At 39.6% G+C, this 20888-nt stretch overlaps 1 protein-coding gene across 4 annotated transcripts in view; it reads left to right on the plus strand.

The window, feature by feature from the left end:
* The window catches only part of SCLT1 (sodium channel and clathrin linker 1), a 121717-nt gene that overhangs the window by 59932 nt on the left and 40897 nt on the right, over positions 1-20888 (plus strand). For all 4 annotated transcript variants that reach the window (XM_054029482.1, XM_054029483.1, XM_054029481.1 and 1 more), the window contains exons 16-19: positions 2465-2539; positions 3196-3341; positions 6079-6271; positions 9664-9860. In XM_054029482.1, coding sequence (XP_053885457.1) covers positions 2465-2539; positions 3196-3341; positions 6079-6271; positions 9664-9860 — 611 coding nt within the window. The remainder of the gene's footprint in view (positions 1-2464; positions 2540-3195; positions 3342-6078; positions 6272-9663; positions 9861-20888) is intronic.

The raw sequence follows: 20888 nt of genomic DNA on the forward strand, positions 1-20888 counted from the left end.
GTGCGGAGCGTCCCCTTCCACAGCCCTCAACCTTCCTTGTCCCTGGTTACGGACGCGTTGGCTCTGGGATGGGGTGTGCATCTGGGGAACCTCCAGACACTGGGCCTGTGGTTGCAGGACGAGCTCTCCCTACATATCAACGTCAAGATGCTGAGGGCGGTGTGCCTCACTTGCCAGGCCTTCCAGGCCCAACTGCAATGCCAGTGCGTAGCAGTTCTAACGGACAACACCATGTTTTACATCAAGCAAGGGGGAGCCTAGTGGCGGGCAGTTATGGATTTGTTTATAAATGATACATTACGGGTGTATTTTTGACTAATGTATAATATAACTGCCAAGCAGTAATGCAAGTAGAAGATACTAAATATTAAGTATACTAGGCTTTCTGTAGGTAGGAAGGTTAAGAATTAGCATGAGACCTAGCTGGGGCCCTGTTTTTAGAATACAGTAATTACTCATTTAACGTTGTCCCACTTAACGTTGTTTCAATGTTACATCCCTGCTCAATTAGGGAACATGCTTGTTTAAAGTTGTGCAATGCTCCATTATAACGCCGTTTGGCTGCCTTCTTGTAAGATTCTGTGGAAGAGCAGCGACTTTGCAAGGGAGCATTGCACAAGTTCTGCTTCTCTGTCTCCTCCCAGCTTAGGACTTTCTGGGAGGGAGAGGGAGGAGCAGAGACACAGCTGTTTGGCGGCGCTTAAGACTTTGTGGGGGAGGGATGTGGTGTGTTCTGGAGAGGAGGTGGAGTGGGGATGGGAAGAGGTGGGCCTGGAATGGAGCGGGGACAGGAAGAGGCAGGCCTGGAGCATTCCCAGCAGAATCCAAGCCTGTTCTCCAGGGAAGCTGCTGCTGCTGCAGCAAAGGTGCTTCCTAGCGTACTTGCCTGCAGTGGGCTGTGCCTGTGTAGGGTAAGCCAGGGGCACTTCCCAACCACAGTACAGTACTGTACAATATACAGTATAATGCCTTTTGTCTGCCCCCCAAAAATTTCCTTGGAACCTAACCCCCTGCATTTACATTAAATCTTATGGGACAATTGGATTCGTTTAACATTGTTTCACTTAAAGTTGCATTTTTCAGGAACATAACTACAACGTTAAGTGAGGAGTTACTGTAGGTTAGCCTACTTACTTACCCTGAGATTATAAAATTTAGCAATATGTGCCAGGCACAAATAAGTAAATCACAAAAGAATGAGTACATTGCCAGTTGCTCAAATAGGTTTAAAACAGTGGATTTTTAGGTACTTTCTGCAGTAAGGTAAACATGGAGCTAACCACACTAATATATCAAAACTATTAAGAAATTAATTGAAGCAAATGCAATACTAACTGTCAGAAGTTAAATTATGGTTAGCTGGAATATCATTTATGGTTAACCAGAATACCACACATGGGCAAGGGCAGAAACATTGTCAACTATAATCTAAGATCTGTGTGGGAAGAATGGGAAAAGGTTTACAAGAGATGTGTCCAACCTGTTGTTGGGCACATCAGATTTCACAAAATGATGTAAACTGGATTGTGATGAGGTACTCCACTGGCCGTATTCCTCTATCTTTGTTTTCCACTATTCTCAGGAATTTGTGAGTATAATAATACTGAGAATTGTTCTTATTTCTGTCAATTTCTTGTAGCATTGCTCTGATATGTATGTTTATTTGGCTTTGAAGTTTCTACTAGTGTGTGGCCAGTCCCCTTCTTAAACAATAATATTTACGTAGCCACCAGGGTAAAGAACTTGTATTAGTGACATGAGAAATTTTGCATCCCATCTCAATACCAGGCTACCGTACATATATGTAAAACTGTAATTTTTAGTGATAGGATTACATGCTATTTTTCCTAAATATCCCTCCATGCCTCATTCAGGACAGAGATTAGATAGTACTCAATAAATTAGCAGGAATAAATAAGAAATGAAGTGACTCCTTTGGATCTGTACTTTTTTTTTTTTTTTTTTTTTTTTTGTCAGGGTGGGAACAAATTCTGTTCACACTTATCAGGATGTTAGTACAAAGTAAATGAGATTTTGTACCAGTGTAGCTGAGAGAAGATTTGCATAGGATGTACAGTGAACATTAATAAAGGAGGAATTTGTAATGAATGAGGTTAGGAGACCAGAGGAGTTTGGATGGTGTGCAGTGAATTAGGTAAGCATTCACTCATTGACTAATGAGGATTTTAAAAAGTACCAAATACTTTCACTGTCCTATATCTAATCTATACACTGAATGAGATGGTGGCTCTGCAAGAAAAAAAAGCATAAGAAAAACCATACGTCCTAATGCACGTGCAAAAATAAAGAGAACTAATTTTGCATGAGCAACCTTTTAGCTTTAGTATTTCCTGACTTTGGAGTGTTTCCCTTTGCAGCCTTAACTTTCATTTAACACATGTTTTTGTTATTCTTTTGGTTTGATGTATTTAATGCCCTTAGAAAATGGTTTGACTTCTTATAGGAATGTGGAGACAAGCAGAGTCAAATTGAACGGGCCATTAGAGAGAAGCGAGCAGTGGAAGAAGAACTTGAGAAAGTAAGAATGCAGATATTCAGTTTTACACTTTAACTTTTCTTTATTTTATAACATTGTCTTAAGTTTCTATTTCACTATTTTCTCTAATATTATTGAGTAAAATGGGGTGAAAGAATATACCATATGCTTAGTTTTGTATTTGCTTATTTTTTGTTTAATTGTAAATCCAGTGAAGGAAATTGAAAAATACATTATATATTTCTAATAAATTTTCGAGTTATAATAGATTAACTGCAAAAGATGGCTCTTAGAGAATGTTTCTGAACTCCTAACTCGCTATTCAGTATATATTCAGCATAGTCATATTACCTACGTTCAGGATATGTGTCTAACTGTGGTAATAAATTCCTTACAACTATTTTAAAGGTATAAGAACCAAATAGGAGTAAGAAGTGTTTAAAATGGTCCAAAGGGTGTAAGTAGATGCAATAATGGAAATTTAAACAAAAGAAGATTTTTAGGCTGAATATCAGAAAAATTAATTAACTGCAAAATCTATAAGACTATTATCCCAGTAGTAGCAATGAAAGTCCCATTCCTTCAGTTACTGAAAACTGTGCTGGACAATGGAATGGATAACATAATGTAGGCAGCAATACTACACTGACAGCTATCTGTGTGATAAAATGAGATTTACATGTAAGTCTATCCTTCAGATTTACCGTGAAGGCAGAGGAAGTGAATGTGATTACAGAAAACTGGAGGAACTGCACCAAAGGTGTCTGATTGCAGAGCGTACAAAAGATGACCTTCAGCTGTGTCTACAGGCGGCACGAAACAAAATTAAACAACTGGAAATGAAGTAAGTAACTGATATGTCCTCCTAATCAGTATTTCATTCAATATTTCCATCTGATCTAAGTAGTCTTGTGTCAAGTGTTTGTATTTTGTTGTAAGTTCTTATTCAGAAGTAGGAATAGTAGGCTGTCATAATCATTCTTTTTTTTAAAAATATGCAGCATTGGGTGATATTATAAGTGAGGATGACGTATTTTAGAACTAAACAGATTTTCTTAACAATATCAGAGCTGAAAGCAGTTCTCTTACAAAGGAAAAAAATAGAAACAATTTTTGTGGCTAATAATCCTATTTTAATTGTTAATGTTAACTGCTTGGAAAACCATTTTTTGCAAAATATTCAGAAGAATTCCTATTTTTTAAAGTCGGCATGCAGGAGGGTTTTATTTGGTCTATATAATACCAAACCACTGCACAGGACGCCTATATTATTGTTGTGATAGCCTCCAAAATGTGCTAGGTACTAGACAAAAATAAGTCCACACAATCCTTCCCCTAAAAAGTTTATAATCTAAACAGATAAAGAGATTGAAGGGTGGAGGACAGGAATACAACATGTCTTGCTTTGCTTGCTTGCTTGTGTGTGTTGTGGAGGGTGGGAGTATTTGAAGTTCAAGTAGGGTCAATGAATTGTGGAAAGGGATTCTGGAAGTTAGAGGGGAGTGGGGAAAAGGAATAGGAAGCTGATGGAGAGGAAGGTAGAAATAGGGAAGAGAGGAGAGTGAGGAGCAAGTAGATAGCAGGCAAAATGTGTGAGAATAATGAGATTAGTGCAGTTAGAGGTATGAGGTGGGCGCAAGATGTAGGTGGGACTAACAGAAATATAATAAATTAGGAGAAATTATCCAGAGTAGAGCTGTGTGAATAATCACTTTTTCAGTTTGCTGGCCGAATTGGGGGTGGGTGGAGTTTTAGATCGACCCAAAACAAAAAACCAAGGGGGAAAATTTGTTTTTTTTTATTTCAAGTAATTTTTTTTATTAAAAGCAAAGATAAATTGGAAATGCCATTCACGAAGCACCAGGAGGTCATGGTACAGCCCTTCCCCTTATAACTAAAGTTGGCAAAACATGATTTTTATATTTATTTATAATGTTGACTGATATGGATGTTTACTCCTTAAGCATTTTTTCTAATTTGTATCAATTTACATTTTCACAGTTGCACAAAATTATGCATTTTAAGCATTTTTTTAATTTAATATTTGACAATTATGGGAAATTAGAAGGGGTCAGACAATTATTTAATGACCGTAGACCTTGAGATTCATAAAGTAAAGCTTTGTAACTATTAAAACATAAATGGTCGACACGACGTGTCAAAATACACCAAGTAAATATTCTTAAATCAAACTCTAATTTTTCAAGCAACATTTTTCTCAATTTGCTTATCTGTACATTTTTATTACTTTTTCAGTTGGTTTGTGTATGTACAGTGAAATGGATGTTTACTGATTAAAAAAAATGTCACCCTTCCAAGTCTACTTATAACCTGTTGTCCCATGTTAGAGCACTCACCTGGGATGTGGGAAACACAGGTTCACTTTCCTACTCGGCCTGATAGGAAGCAGGGATTTGAACTTGGGACTCCCATTTTGTAGGTCAGTGCCCTAACGACTAGGCTAGAGGGTATTCTGGGTTGATCTCTCGCTCTCTCTCTCTCTCCCCGCCCCCATTGAAGCTGTTCTGTTTTTTATAAATAATAGTAATTGAGTCAGAGAGAGAGAGAGACTGTATATCCAAGTGGTTAAGGCACTCAACTATTGGATGTGGGAGGCCCAAGTTTAAATCCTTGCTACAAATCAGGCAGAGTGGGAACTTGAAGCCCACCTGGTCTCCCACATCCCAGGTAAGTGCTGCCCCCACAAAAGTATAGAGTATAAGGGAGCACCCCACCACTGAAGTCGAGTGGCATCTAAGTCCCCTTGAAACTATTCAGCAATTTCATGTCAAATCAACAAACAGTTTTGGTCGAGCTGAATATAAATTTTTTCAGCAAATGAACTATTCAGCCAAAAAATTTTGCCCTACTATAATCCAGAGTCCAAATTTGAGTTCCGTTAGTTATTTACTTACATACTGTATTAGTAATTATTTGTATTATCATAGTGGCTAGGAACCCCAATTACAGACTAGGAACTTATGCTTGGCGCTGTACAAACATAACAAAAGACAATCCCCTTCTCCAAGACCTTAATGCAGGTTTCCTGAACTTTGGCCTGAACTCTCACTATCCTGTTCCCTTGTGAAGTCCAACCTTCTATATCTCAAACGCACCCATCCCTTTTAATTAATGTAGTTAATTTAACATATGATGGTTTATGTATTAGGAGTGGACATAGTTAATTTTCCATGTTCATTCAATGCTTCGCCTCTCTGAGGCTAACAAAAAGGAAATTTAAAATTGAATTAAATATTTTTATGAAATTTTTTTATGGCTATTTGTTCCTCTTAGACATAGACATCAAACACCCAGTGGAATAAAAATTAGTTTAAAAAATATTTGTACTTTAAATGTCAAGCATTAAAAAGAATTCACATGTTCACCCATCCACAAATACATTGATGTTGACAAGCATTATGAATTTTAAAAATAAGTATTTGGCCTTCAAAATACAAAATATAATTAAAGGTTCTAATTAAAAGGCACATACAAATGATAGGGAAGCTTTGAAAAATGTAGACTGAACTTGACTTAACTCCTGAGTTGAAAGTCTAGTGAGATTTGTTTTCCCTTTTCAGCTCTGAGGAAGAGATATCTCGTTGCCAGGAAATGGTTTGCAAGCTGCAAAGCATTCTGGATTCTGAAAGAGAAAACTCTGGCTCTATGAGTGAACAAAGACTAAAACTTCATCAAGAAAATGAACAGTTGCGCAAAGAAGCAGAGGACTTGAGGAAACTGGCCATGGAGGCACAACAAAAAGCTAAATTAAAGGTACTAGCAAAACAAAAATAGTGTGTAATTATGTGGTTAAATGGGTTCCTACGAAAGATAAAATGCAAAAAACATTTCTAAGAAGAAATAGAAAAAATAGGGTTGGGAGTGACAACTTCAGTTCAGGCTTCTCAGTTCTGCCCTCCAGATACCGTTACTTGTGAAGTAACATTTCTACTGTCAGTCTTATAATTAATTCATTGTCTCTTAATAAATTAAATTATACTTATTAAACAGAAGCTTCCAAATGTTCTTTTGGTGGCTTTTATAATGTGACCGGACTAAATAATAAAACATTTCTGGTTATCTAACTTTAACTGGAGCCAAACTCACTACTGATTGGCAAACTGGGCTCCAGTGGAGTTATATCTACTTGCAGTAGCAAGAGATTTGATCCCAGATCTCCAAAACAGCAAGATTAACATTAACCACTATGTTTTCCAGTGTGCGCTGAGGCATCGTCACATGCCAGTCTCTTCCTTTTCCCCTTCTCATTCTAGTTATAAGGGTTGGAACATGGTTGGAATAAGCTTGGAGAGTTGGAAGATTTGCAGGTGAAAATGTTTCAGAGAACACAGCCTTCCCTCATGAACCTTCTGTGGTTCCCCACTGAAGTATCCCAGACTGACAGGACCTGAGGAAGTCTGTCAGACTGGGATTTGACTCTGCGGTCTTAACAACTGAAGTTGGGAGGCTGAAGTATAGGCTATGAGGGGGTGGGGATAAATAAGATGGATATGGCTAGAGGCAAAAATATAAAATTCAATGGTTGTGAATATAAAGACAAGAGAAAAACTTGTCAGTTTGGAATGAAAGTTAGGGGATTAGGGAGATGGCGTATGGCGAGCCCATGGAGCTAGTTTTGTAGTGAAGACTACTTTATTTTTAACAGCTATGATAATAAAGTCAGTTAGTCTAAAAGTCACCACCTTCAGAGCACTACCCTTGATACTCAATAAGAGTTCCAGGAAAAAGTATTTAACCTTGGAGAATTTAAAACATTTAAGAAAAAGGTCAATTTGGGGGCAATAAACAATAAAATTCTTGTACACACTATTTACAAAATTCACCAAATAGTATTACATGGCTGACTAATTGGATGGAAATCAGAGGAAAACTGCTCAACTTGACTTATGTTTTTTCCTTTGTTTCCTTGGCAATTGACATGTGATCAGCCTAACATACTCTGGTATGTGCCATTACATTTTTCAAGAACCAGTGACTGAGTCTAATTTTCCACATAATATGGAGAACTTAAAATTTTGTGCTACATGGTAAATTAAGAAAACATTTCATGTTCATTGGTGCATTTAAGGCTCCTTGTCATAAACTGAGTGGTTAAAGGTATATTGACCAGAAGTAAAATCTCAATCATACGTTTACAATAAACCAAATGGTCCTGCCTTGTATATACTTCACTTGTATGTTTTTGCTGAAAGGGGAAGAGGATTTATGCACGCTTTTCATTACTTTACATTTTAAAAATATAAATCTCGAGTTTGCAGGATGGAAATATTTTACTGACATAACTAAATCTTATAGTTTCTTTGTGTATGTTAGGGGGTTGTTTTATTTATGTAAATAAATGGTGCTAAGATATCACAGTGCTTAATTTTTTACAATGTACAGACAAATGTTTCCAGTTTTCTTTTGAGACTTATAATATTGCATCAGCACACTTATAGAAAAGAAACTGATTTAAAAAAACTTTTAATGGAATACATAAAGTTTAAAGGTATACCGTCAAATCAAAATAGTCAGTTTAACAACAAAAAGTTAAAAGTACTTTCATGTACTATATCAGCCTGATGCCAATTTTCATGGTTTCATAATAATATTTTCTAGGTTTTTAAAAATATTTCTCTCCTTTGTTTCTGTGTGAAAGACAATGTGGGGTGTGGGAGGCAGACTGGTTACTCATAAAGTAACAAAACTCAAAAAATTTTCCCCCTTAATCTTTATTTTATGATAAGTTTAAATGTTACTTCTAACTACAGAAAGAGGAAAAAATCAATAGTCACTACTGGAATAAAAAAGACTCTCTTTAATGTCACATATAACTTACACCTATAAAAAATGAGTGAATGTTTAATTCTAAAAGTGTAATGTATGTGCCAGTGGATTTGTTTGGGGGCACAAATGGAAGTGAGTTTTGTTTTTAAGAAACTCAAAGCCTAAACTTGTTTTGTTAAAGTTTCATACTATTAAAATAAATGTAAGGTTTTTCTATTTTCTGTAAGAATTATAAAATACCAAAAAAGTAGATGAGGGAGGTACTCCTTTATATTAGTGAAATAAGCAAAAGAAGCAGTTTACATTGCTTTTTCAGGTAATATATTCCTATTTATATCTTGTGTATTCAAATAGGAGAGTTATGGAGGCAGGGGGTGAATCTTCAAAATCTAATGTTGCTATAACAACTTTGAAAATTTGATCTATTTAGGCCATGCCATTCTTACGAAAGAAATGTGATGTAATGATTTAGAATTCTTATTTAATGTTGTATGTAAATTTAAATATAAATATTTATAGGCAGTTCTGCAGAAATGAGACATGTCACCCTATTGACTCATTATAAATACTCATTTGGAGTCTTTTGATATAGGTAAATTTTTTTAAAAATTGTTTCTAAAGCTGGCAATTTGTAGGATTGCATGTGTACATCAACATTTTCAACAAATGTCATTTAAGATAAAAGATACTAACTGAAAAACATATGAGTTGGGGAAGGGTGTGTGGAGAGAGTGATCATTCACACTCACACTTCAAATTAAAACTTAACCAATACTTATGTCAACCAGGCTTTTCAAAGTCAATTTACAGGATCTTCCCTATACTCCAGATTGGACATCCAGACTATGGACTCCTCAAAGCCAGCGAGATGGCTCTCTTGTTCATCTGCAATCTGATGTATCCAGAGGCTAAATGTATATTCAACATAATTGGTTATCTAACCTTTGTTGCTGTATTTGCTTGTGTAACGACCTGGTACTTTGCATGTACAATTGTACACCTAAACAAGGTCACAGTTAAGCACACAACTGAGCCTGCACAGTTATTTAGTATTTGAATTTTAGTAGTTCTCACAATGGTGATAGGTGCTTTCCAAACATACAAGATGTAAACCTTTCCCCAGAGAGCTAACCTTCTAAGAATACAAGTAATTTACAGAATTCAGGGGAGAAGGATAAAGCATATATTCAATTTATAAAAACAATAGGCATTACAATCATCACTACCCTTTATTGCCATTTGTATTAGGTTTTAAATTGGTCTTATGAGCGTATTTTTATATGCACACTTAAAGTGAATGTTTTGGGGGGTTTTATTCTTGGGCTAAAGTTGCAAACTTCTATTGTCTGATTGTGGCTTTTTATGTTTTTTAACTGTAGATAAGCACAATGGAACATGAGCATTCAGTGAAGGAGCATGGGTTTGAGGTTCGACTGAAAGAGATGGAAGTCACTAATCGAAATTCCACTGTTCAACTGAGACATCTGTTGGTGGCTCAGCAAAAAGCAACGAACCGGTGGAAGGAAGAAACAAAGAAGCTTACAGAAACTACAGAAACCAGGATCTGTAATCTGAAGTAAGTGCTATCAGTCTTTTTCTTTTACACTTTTTATTAGTTTAACTCTTAGGTTTTGGTTATCATGGTCATAATCATGAAACTGTACTTGCGGTGGGGAAAAAAGATAGTGAGTAAATAATTCAGGCCAGAAGAGATGTTGCAGTCTCAATGAATAAACAAGAGATGCTGCAAAAAGAATTGTTAGTTTCTGCTTTCCTTTCTCAGTTGCACTTAGCAGGCTAATTGCAGAAATGAAGGCTTTGTAACTTGCCAAAAAGACAACACTACTTGTGTGTTTTTGACATTTTGTAATGGCAAAAAAGTAGTTACAATATGTCACTTTATTTTAATAGTGTTTTTCAAGTAAACTTTACTCATTTTAGAAAACTTAACTTTGGTTTATGAAAACCCCTATATTTACAGTTCTTCAAGGTACCGCGTCTGTATATTCACAGTTGTGGGACGAATCATGGAATTTCAGGAACATTCTGAAAACATTGCCTCTTGGAGCTGCATGAGTACTCTCTTATGACACCAGAAGCTCTTAGATGAGGTTATAAAAGAGCCATATGACCTTTGTCCTCTCAGTTCCTTTCTTTCTTGGCTAGATTTTGTTATTAGGGACCTTTCTCCATATTAAGAGCAACTTTTATTGTTAAACAGTATTCCAGTTGGTGGTGTTGCCTAGTTTTCACTATTACACTCCGTTTTTGTCTGGACCAGGGTCCTGGAGTCTCTTTGGCCATAGACAATCTCTGGGTACTTCTCCACCATCTTTGGCTTACGCAGGATCTTCAATACCATCACTGGAGTGTATGGTTATACCTCTAAGGGTATGTCTACACTGCAATTAAACACCTTCAGCTGGCCCACGTAACCTGGCTTGAGTTCACAGGGCTCAAGCTAAAGGACTGGTTAATTGTGGAGTAGGCATTTGGGCTTGGGCTGGAGCTCAGGCTCTGGAACCTCACGAGGGAAGAGGGTCCCAGAGCTCGGACTCCAGCTTGAGCTCAAACTGCAATTAAACTGCCTCTTAGCCTGAGCCCCACAAGCCTGGGCCAGCCACATTGTTTAATTGCAATGTAGACATACCCTGTGTGCACATTCTTCTGGGGAAAGCTCTCTTAGTCCAGTGTTCTTGGAACTGAGTGTTAGGGATGAGTCTCCATTTAGGCTTCATTTCCTCCAGATGTTCTTCTTTGACTCATCAACACGAGAGTTGGGCTGAAAGGCTCATTGGTGCATACCTCAAAGCAAGAGTGCTTTAACGTCCCAGGGCACTCATTCTCTTTCAGGCCGTCTTTCCTTGGTCTTCCTTTAGTCCACAGACTCTCTCTCCTTATTGGCAGGGTCTCCTAAACCTAGCAACCAAATGTAGCATGAGAAGAAAATGACATCTCTCCTGTATATAGTGGTTTCTGAAGTTGTGAAAATAGCAGCTCTGCTGTTCTATTTCTTCTCATTGGTATATATTAAATAGTTCTTTGTAAAGTGCTGTCCGTGTTGGTGCTCCACTTTAGGTGTTCATGCGCCCCTGAGCTCATAGACACTTTTAGTAGCAGTGCTGGTTGGGTTGCATATGCATGGTCCCTGCCTTGCGCTGCTGCAGGCAGTTAACCGACGCTGTGCGACCAACCCCCACTCAGTTCCTTCTCTATCGCCCTTGGCTAGGAGTCAGAGCAATCAGCAGCACCTCGCTACTTTGTAGTTAATTAGTTACAGTCAATTACTTAGTTTCCTTATTAGCAGCTACTTAGCTTGTTTCCCTTTCCTTTTCTCCTTCGTTTAAAAGAAAAAAAAATTGCCCTTCACATGAATGAGGCACTGATGGATCCTGTAAGGGTCATTCTGTGGACCCCCATGGCTGCCCCTCCAGCTGGCGGAAGGTCTGACAGGAGGTGTGCACCAACAAAGGGTATCGACTTTGCATCCAGTGCCTAATTTCTTGGTGATAGACACAGTCCGGTGATGTGGCATGCAACAACAGCCCTGAAACACAACTCATGATAAGGACTGGAAAAGACTTGATCAGTTTTGGCAATAAGTCTTACTCCTTGGCTACCCCTTACCTCTGCATAGCCAACTATCATTACTAACAAAATACAACTATACAAACTACACAAAAATGTCCGAATTGATTAATTTTATTGCCAAGGACAAGGGAGAACAATTCACAACACTTGATTCTGAGGACAGGGCTGCAACATCTGTGTCGACGGTGGTTGTAATGAGAAGTTCATGGCTCTATCTTTCTGGCTTCCCTGAAGAGGTGCGTTTCACAGTGGAAGACGTGCTAGCCCAAATTATCCGCCAAAAAGACAGACAACTCACTCACAGACTCACGAGTGACTCTCCGATCCTTGGGAACCTATAACCCCAAACCGAAGAGGAAACAGAGGAATTACTTTACATCCCAATGATACCACCGGCCAATGTATTCACAACAACAGCGGTGATTTGACTCACAGGCTTGCAGACACAGGCCCTGAGGGGACAACAATCTACTTCTCAAGTTGCTGCATCCCAACCATCAACTTCCCCTAACAAGAACTCTGGTGGATGGAGACCAATGCTCAACCTCCAATAATTCAACAAGTTCATCAGAAACACAACAATTCAAGATGGTCACACTATACACTATAAGTGACTGCCTGCTAAAAGCATCAACCCAGCAGACAGCACTGCAAGCCACTGAAGAAGTGGTAACCCTCTTCACGAATCTGGCCTTCCTAATAAATACCAACCAGCCCACTCTAACAACAGTGCAAGAGCTGGACTTCATTGAGGCCCAACTCAACTTTATCGAGGCTATAGCCTCACTACCAAGACACGAGCCTCATACCCACTGCGTGAAATAGCCCACAGATATCTGCCAGGACTTGCCCCCAACTCCTTGACCACATGGCAGCCACAACATTTGCTGTCAGACACACCAGATTAAACATCCGTTGCCTACAAGGAAGGCTACATATCAACTTTGTTCCACACAGACACAGCATAAACAAGCACCCCACGATATCGGACAAAATAAAGGACCCCCTTCTCTGGTGGGCAAAACTGACCAACATATGCAGCCCACAAATGCCTCACTCCTGGGATGCAGAGCACACCTGCACCCACATTCTATATAGGGCTCTTGGTCCCCTGTGGAATCCCTTCAACATATAGATCTATTGGAACTTCAAGCTGTCCACAACGCTTGCTCCCAGTTCCTGCCACTCATCAAGGACAAGGCTATTTGAAGCCTTAGCTTGTACGTATTATATATGCAGACATGGGGGAGCACACTCACAGTACCTCTGTGTGCAAGCCATAAAACCCCGACAATGGTGCATCAGACACAATATCCACACCACCACAGCAGATACCCTCAACGGACAAATTTCTCAGGACCATGACGGGAGCTCGACAACACTGGGGGTTGTGTATTTCAACACTGGGGGTTCCCCTCAGTAGACCTTTTATTAACTGCACAAAATACCAAACACCCTCATTTTTTTTCCGGTGCAGGTCTCGGTGTGCAGTCGTTAGGCCATGCATTCCTCCTCGAGTGGAACGCTTCCCTTCTCTATGCCTTCCCTCCTATTCCTCTCTTGAACCGAGTGATCCACAAGATCAGGCCGGATGGGCCACAGTAATTCTACTATCATGGTCTCGCCAAACCATGGTATCCTTGCCCCCTCAGCATGACCGTGCATTCATGAATTGCACTCCCACTTCTGTCTCATCCGGTGTCCCAGGACTCAGGCTGTGTCCTGCATCCACAGAAACTTCATCTCAGAGCATGGCTCCTCCATGGTTCATGGAACCTGAGCTTACCTGTTCAGAGGAGGTACAAAATATAGTTACACACAAATGAACAGAAACAGAAATGAACTGTCGCCCATACACCCTGAAGGGGAGACGAGTAAGTCCTGGTGCCAACTAAAACGGATGACTTCCATTCCAGGGACATTACCCTCTATACTGCGTTACCTATTAGAACTCAAACAGTCAGACCTATCCATGAGCTCAATAAAGGTCCATCTACCTACCATCACAACATTGAACTACGTGAGCCTACCACACCATGGGACCCGAACCTGGTCCTTTGAATCATCACCTCTTCCCCATGTGAACCCATCACAGCTACACTATTCTATGAAAGTAGCATTTCTTGTGGCAATGACATCTGTCAGATGTGTGGGAGCACTGTGGGCTTTCATGGCGGAACCCCCATACATGGTCTTCTTTGAGGATAAAGCCTCCCTCAGACCACACCCCTAAACCCCACACAGATAGAACACATTACACACTCCATAATTTTGATGTTTGGAGGGCATTGGCTTCTTACATAGACAGGACTAAACCATCCCATAAATCACCCAGACTGTTTCTATCCATCACTGAATGCTCCAAAAGGAGTACCATCTCTAAACAAAGACTTTCCATGTAGATCCATAATTGCACAAAACTCTATCATCAGTGCAACTGCCAATCCCTCACAGGGATTCGCTCACATCCCACTAAGCCTTATCAGCCTCCACGGCTTCCTTGCACAATGTACCGATCACGGACATTTGTAGAGTTGCTGCCTGGGCCTTAGCCCATACCTTTAGACAGCACTATGCCTTAGAACAACAGGCAACATCTGATACCTCCTTTGGATGCTCTCTACTGTCGGAGGTCACAACTTCAACTCCGAAGCCCCTCCTTCCGTCGGAGGGCACTGCTCTGAAGTCACCTAAAGTGGAGCACCCAAAGGGACAGCACTCGAAGAAGAAGAGAAGGTTACTCGCCTTGTGCAGTAGCTGAGGTTCTTCAAGATGTGTGTCCCTGTGGGTGCTCCACTATCCTCCCTCCTCCCTTCTACTTCAGTTTCCTTATTAGTCTCTGCAGTAGAGAAGGAACTGAGTGGGGGTTGGTTGCACAGCATCGGTTAACTGCCTGCAGCAGCCCGAGACAGGGACCACGCATGTGCGACCCAACCAGCACTGCTACTAAAAGTCTCCGACTACGAGCGCAGGGGCGCATGAACACCTAACGTGGAGCACCCTCAGGGACACACATCTCGAAGAACTCAGTTACTGCACAAGGTGAGTAACCTCTTCTTTGAGTGATGATCCCTATGTGTATTCCAAATACAGGCATGTGTGCGTACCGTGCGCCTGAGTTCAGAGATATTTAGCAAACAGTGTCCATTGGTCTGCACATACATGTGCTCTGAACTGAGGGTATAACGGAAAGTGCACACCGGCACCTTTCTAGTTCCTTCTTCTACTTCATGGCCTGAGTCAGAATATTCTATGTCCACAGCTTCTTCCTTTGACTGCTTCCATCTGTAAATATATTGTAAATAGTTTTTTATTTTTTTACTCTTTTAGTCTTGAGTACTGGCACAGTTCGTTATTTTCCATGGGAGGATAGGCTTATGCCTAGAGTCCTGGGATTCAAGCATTGCATTTCCTGCCCCCTCTCCTTTTCAGTGAGTGACAAACACCAGTGCTGCCTTTATTGTCTACCCAAGGCTCACATCTCGGCTAAGTGCAGTATTTGCCGCTCCTTCCCTCCCAGAACTTGAGGGTTGAGAGCTAAGACATAAAATATCTGATGGAGGAGGACATGAGACCCCAATCGGATCTGGGCCAGGGAGTCCCCTGATATATTGGCCTCCGTCAAAGGGTAGTGCCCCTCCGAGCATGAGCTCAGAAGTCGAGACTAAGACTTGCAGACCTAAGGAGAAGATTTCTCATGAGAGTAAAGGGCACTCTCGCAAGCTCTTTTTCCAAAGCTGCCCCAAAGAAAAGAGATTCTCCCTGACTTCTTCAAAGTTGGGAGAAACCTTCTCAGCAGGAAAAAGTGGTACAAAGGCGCATGGATCTGTCAGCTCTGGTACTGGTTCCGACATGCAAACCAAAAGAGACACATCCACTGCCACTCCCTTTGACCTAGAGATTACACTTTGGGCTAATATTGTCATGGCCCCAGACAGATCAGTCTTCCACTGTGACCAGGGAAGCACCAGATCCAACAGCTCTACCAATTGACCTACCTCGTACCCTGGGGCAATCTGAGAACTACAGATGACATTTTTACTCTTCCCTATCCTCCTTTCCCTTCCTCTCATTTGTCTTTATTCAAAGACATAGTTACTCTGGAGGAGGAAGCTATTCCAAGGCCATGGAGCTGCTCTCCTCTCCCACCCGCAAGCCTCAGTACCCTACCGGATCCGCCGGTAGTCGGGATCCAGGTTTTTTATCCAGTGAGTCAGTCTCTCCAGAAGAGCCTCTACCCTCTCATAGAGAAAGAGCCCTAGACAAAAGCCCTAAGAGATCAGAGTTCCATCCTCTTACAAAATATAACTTTCCAAGAGACAGGTGGTACCCTGTCAAGAGGTCCTCGTCATACAGGCTGTATTGGATCTCTTAGGATTCTTATGCTAGGCACCCAGGATCAGAACATGAACCTTACTTACCATGTCCTTGCCAAGACCAGCCAGCCTCGTTGGAGTATGCAGAAGATGAAGATGAACCAGATCCATTGGTTCTGGGAGTGATTTCATCCTCTTTCCCAAATGAGGCTGTTACCCCATCTTTGCCAGCGCCGGCTGATGGCTACAGGCAACATCAGGATACCTACAAAGGATGGTATTTGAGCTCCAGATACAGCTTGAACTCCTAAGCTCTTCACCTCACACTTGAGTTCCTACGTATGTTAATGTAGATAAAAATGACAAGTGAATTGATCAGTTCAGCAAACAAACATATCGGACTGTCTCCATTTATCCCGGTCTTATTCTTCAGCTTTCAGCAAACAAACATATCGGACTGTCTCCATTTATCCCAGTCTTATTCTTCAGCTTGTGGCGTTTTCATCCCCAAAGACACGTGGCATGTTTTTTTTTTTAATATTTAAAGTTAATAGACAAGTAGAGAATGTTTGAATAGTGCTCTTTAGTTATTGTGTATTAGTGTGTGCAGTCAATCCTAATAACACAGACAAAACAAAATATACTAGGCAGTGTTTTCAATGTGGATAAAGTGCATTCATTTTTCACATCAGCAAAAGAATTGGTTTGTATGCATGTACACTAATATGAGAAAGTTAATATGTCATTTTTATAGCTATATTCCTTTTCTGAAATGCAAGATGTACTCAAGTTTACACATATGCTAATGTGATTCCTTATCAGGAAGACAAAAAAAATTCAAATGTAAATTTAAAAAAAGGAAAGATCTTTGCTCTTACGGGTATTGTGAAATTTAAAACATTTTCATGTAACAGGTCATTAAAAAGGAAACATTAAAAGTTCACAAGCTTGGTTTTTTAAACTTCGGATTAACCGATAGCCTTGTCACATATAATTATTTTTAACAGATTACATGTCCTAAAATGAACCATAATGCTCCTGATGTTCTCCTTGTAGTAGATAACTGGTGAATTTTTTGAAGCATAACTTTTATTTGTAAATATCATTCAACCTTTTCTAGCTGTCAGAAACAGAATGCTCTTAGTCTGAGTTGGAGCTGAGCCCAGGTCTCCAACTAGAACAGGGAAAATAACCTCTGAAGTTTGTGTCCTACAATAACTATACATTGTTGCTAACATACATACTGTGCTTTCTTCTCTAGAACGAGAAATAAAAACTTGTCTTCATGTAAATGCCACTAGTTTGTGTAAAGTACAGTAAAGCCATCTCTGACCCACATTAACACTGGCAACGTTTGGCAGCATAACTCTGTTCCAAAGCTATTTCTGTTTAACATGAGCTAAGTTAACTTTTTCCTGCTGTACTTAGCAGGAATTGTATCTGAGATAGCTGGGAATAGAGAAGGCTTTGGAGACTGGCCAATAAGCAGTCGGAGATATAAATAGGCTAATGAGAGGATGGAACAAGACACACTAAAAATGTACTTAATTATTAGTATTTATTGTGTTTCAGGGCTTTAGCTATGTAGTGAACGACCAATAGTATCATAGACAATAGAAACTGAAAAGACATTTATATTTTAGTCCTCATTCTCCACTGTCCTGCACCTGAGCAGTTATTTACACCCTACAGAGTGGGTTAGATTTTTCTCTCTTATCTTTGTTATAATAATCTTAATGGGTAAAATATTTTAAATAGTGCGATTCTTTTTTTCCCTCTTAGATGACATTGTCTCTTTATGCATCTAGGATGTGTGTTTTAAAAATATGTTACTGTGACTTTAAACTTCAGTGAAATTTGAATTTTTCAGAAGCATCCTGCTTAAATGGTGGGCATAGTTTTAATTGAAGATGTTCACCACTTAACGTTAATTATTATCTTCCATGAGTGTGGCTGATCATCTTGGTCTTCTCCCGTTTAAACCACTGTCGAAACTCCCATTGACTTGAACTGAAGCAAGATTGTGCCCCTTATTTATTACATATTAATGGTATGAAACATCACCACATAGCCAGATTTACACATCACTGAATTTTAAATTTCATTTTAGATGACCTGTTAATGAGAACAGATACTTCTAGAGAGTTGCTAAAGTTTAGGAAATGAAGCAACTTCCACAATCTGTATAGAAGACTTGCTGTGATTCTTGAGAGATTAAAATTGTTGCTAATGCTACAATTACAGGATTTTGTGTTGCCAAAAACTTTTCACATAGATTCATCTCTCCAGAGATGGCAGAGGTTATCAAATAGTTTTTGATTTTTAGGATAGCTATCCAGGGGTAAGCTTTATGTATTCTTAAACCCACCATATACAGTATTTTGCAAAGATTTCAAATTTTTTCTTAGAGGAAGAGAATCTTGTTTCACTTCTTCAGAAAGAAACCATCAAAACACACAGCTCTTACGTGAGGTGTAATGAACAATACATCTCGTCTTCCAAGTTTGTATGCATTAACTTATTTGTACAGCTGACTTGTGTAATTAGTTGACTCTTGCTGATACTTTCCATCATCTGTTGTAAATATTTGAGTAGTGGAGAAAACTTGTTTTGTAGTGCTTTACAGAAAGATAATTTTAAACAATTGCATTTGTGTGAATAAACTAATGTAATCTGGCGTTTACTCTGTAAATGCACATTGTATCATTTGAGCATTAGCCATTCAGTCAGCTAAAGCAACATGTGAGCTGAAAGAGACGGGGGGGGGAACATCCAAGAACAAAGAAAGTAATCAAAATGTTTTTCTCAATCCAGCATCATGGGTCATCCTGGCTGATGTTGGACTTTATTGTACACAGTTTCCTGTTTAAGAAAAAAAATTAAAGCATTATGGGAAGAGTGAAATTATCTGTGGAAATAGCCACTTTCCCTTTCAAAGTTATGTGTAGGACAGAAATGTTAAAACATTGCTGTAATGGGTCAGAATCTTCAGTCTTTGATTTAGCTTCATCAAACTGCTGACATTGGGATATAACAAACTGTTTGTCATATCTGTTGTGGTCTTTGAACCTTCATGAAAAATATGAATCCCATTTTGAAAATGTTCCTGTTTATATGTGAGAGATTGTCCTTGTGGTGTCATCTGGTGATGTCCTGCAAAGATTTAACATGCTATTTACTAGTATAATAGCTATTTCATCAAACAGTACTGCCTTAATGATCAGAAAAGGGAAAAAAAAAAACAATTCTTTCCATATTAAAAGACTTAAATCTATACACAAGCCATGTGGAGTACCTCTGTCGCTGTAGCAGATATTCTGCACTAAGTCTGACAGCAAGTAGTGTCATCTTTTGGAGGTGACTTCATAGTTAGTGCTTATAAATATATAATATAAGCCAGTGGTCCCCAACCTTTCGTCGAGCAGGCGCCAGACCACGAGCCACGGAGGACCGTGGCGGCGGATGAGCATCCACCGAAATGCTGCCGACAAGCGGCAATGTCAATAGGCGTTGCCGCCGAAATGCTGCCGATAAGCAGTGTCATCCAGAGGTGTTGCCGCTGAAAATCTGCATTTTGGCAGATGCTTGTCCGCTGGCGCACTTAGATGCGTTGGGGACCCCTGAAACAAGCCCTCCTCCGAAAATGAAGGTAAAAGAATCAGTTTGTCCACCATGATCTATATACAGAAAAATGGAAACGAATTAATTCTTTGCCCCACCTCTTTCCCCCCAAAGAAGTTTGACTTTGATATAGTGTGATTCCTCATTAAATCTATATTCTGTGTGATTGGTGCTCTGATACTACATTGACAAGAACCTTAAAAATACCCATAAATAAAATAAATTGTACCTATTTTTTGTATTTTAGACACTCTGTTCGCTATCATACCAAGGCATGTAGTATGAAATGCAATTTATATGAAAATTTAATTACACTATTTATAGACTCATAGACCCATAGACTTTAAGCTCAGAAGGGACCATCATGATCATCTAGTCTGACCTCTGACCACCCGTCCTGTAATAGACCCATAACCTCTGGCTGAGTTTCTGAAGTCCTCAAATCGTGATTTAAAGACTTGAAGTCTTTAAATGGCAGAGAATTTGCCATTTACACTAGTTTAAACCTGGAAGTGATCTGTGCCTGGAAGCTATCTGTGATAGCTACAGCAAGGTTTAAGAATCTGAAGTGCCTTTCAAAATCTCAGAGGGACGAGGTGTGGAGCATGCTTTCAGAAGTCTTAAAAGAACAACACTCCAATGCAGAAACTACAGAACCTGAACCACCAAAAAAGAAAATCAACCTTCTGCTGATGTCATCTGACTCAGATCATGAAAATGAACAGGCGTCGGTCCGCACTGCTGTGGAGTGTTATCGAGCAGAACCCGTCCTCAGCATAAACACATGCCCCTAGAATGGTGGTTGAAGCATGAAAGGACATATCAATCTTTAGCGCATCTAGCACGTAAATATCTTGCGACGCTGGCTACAACAGTACCATGAGAACACCTGTTCTCACTTTCAGGTGACATTGTGAACAAGAAGTAGGCAGCATTATCTCTTTCAAATGTAAACAAACTTGATTGAGCGATTGGCTGAACAAGAAGTAGGACTGAGTGGACTTTCAGGCTCTAAAATTTTACATTGTTTTATTTTTGAATGCAGTTTTTTTGTACATAATTCTACATTTGTAAGA

This window comes from Malaclemys terrapin, chromosome 5 (genome assembly GCF_027887155.1).
Source record: "Malaclemys terrapin pileata isolate rMalTer1 chromosome 5, rMalTer1.hap1, whole genome shotgun sequence".
In the NCBI taxonomy this organism is placed as follows: Eukaryota; Metazoa; Chordata; order Testudines; family Emydidae; genus Malaclemys; species Malaclemys terrapin.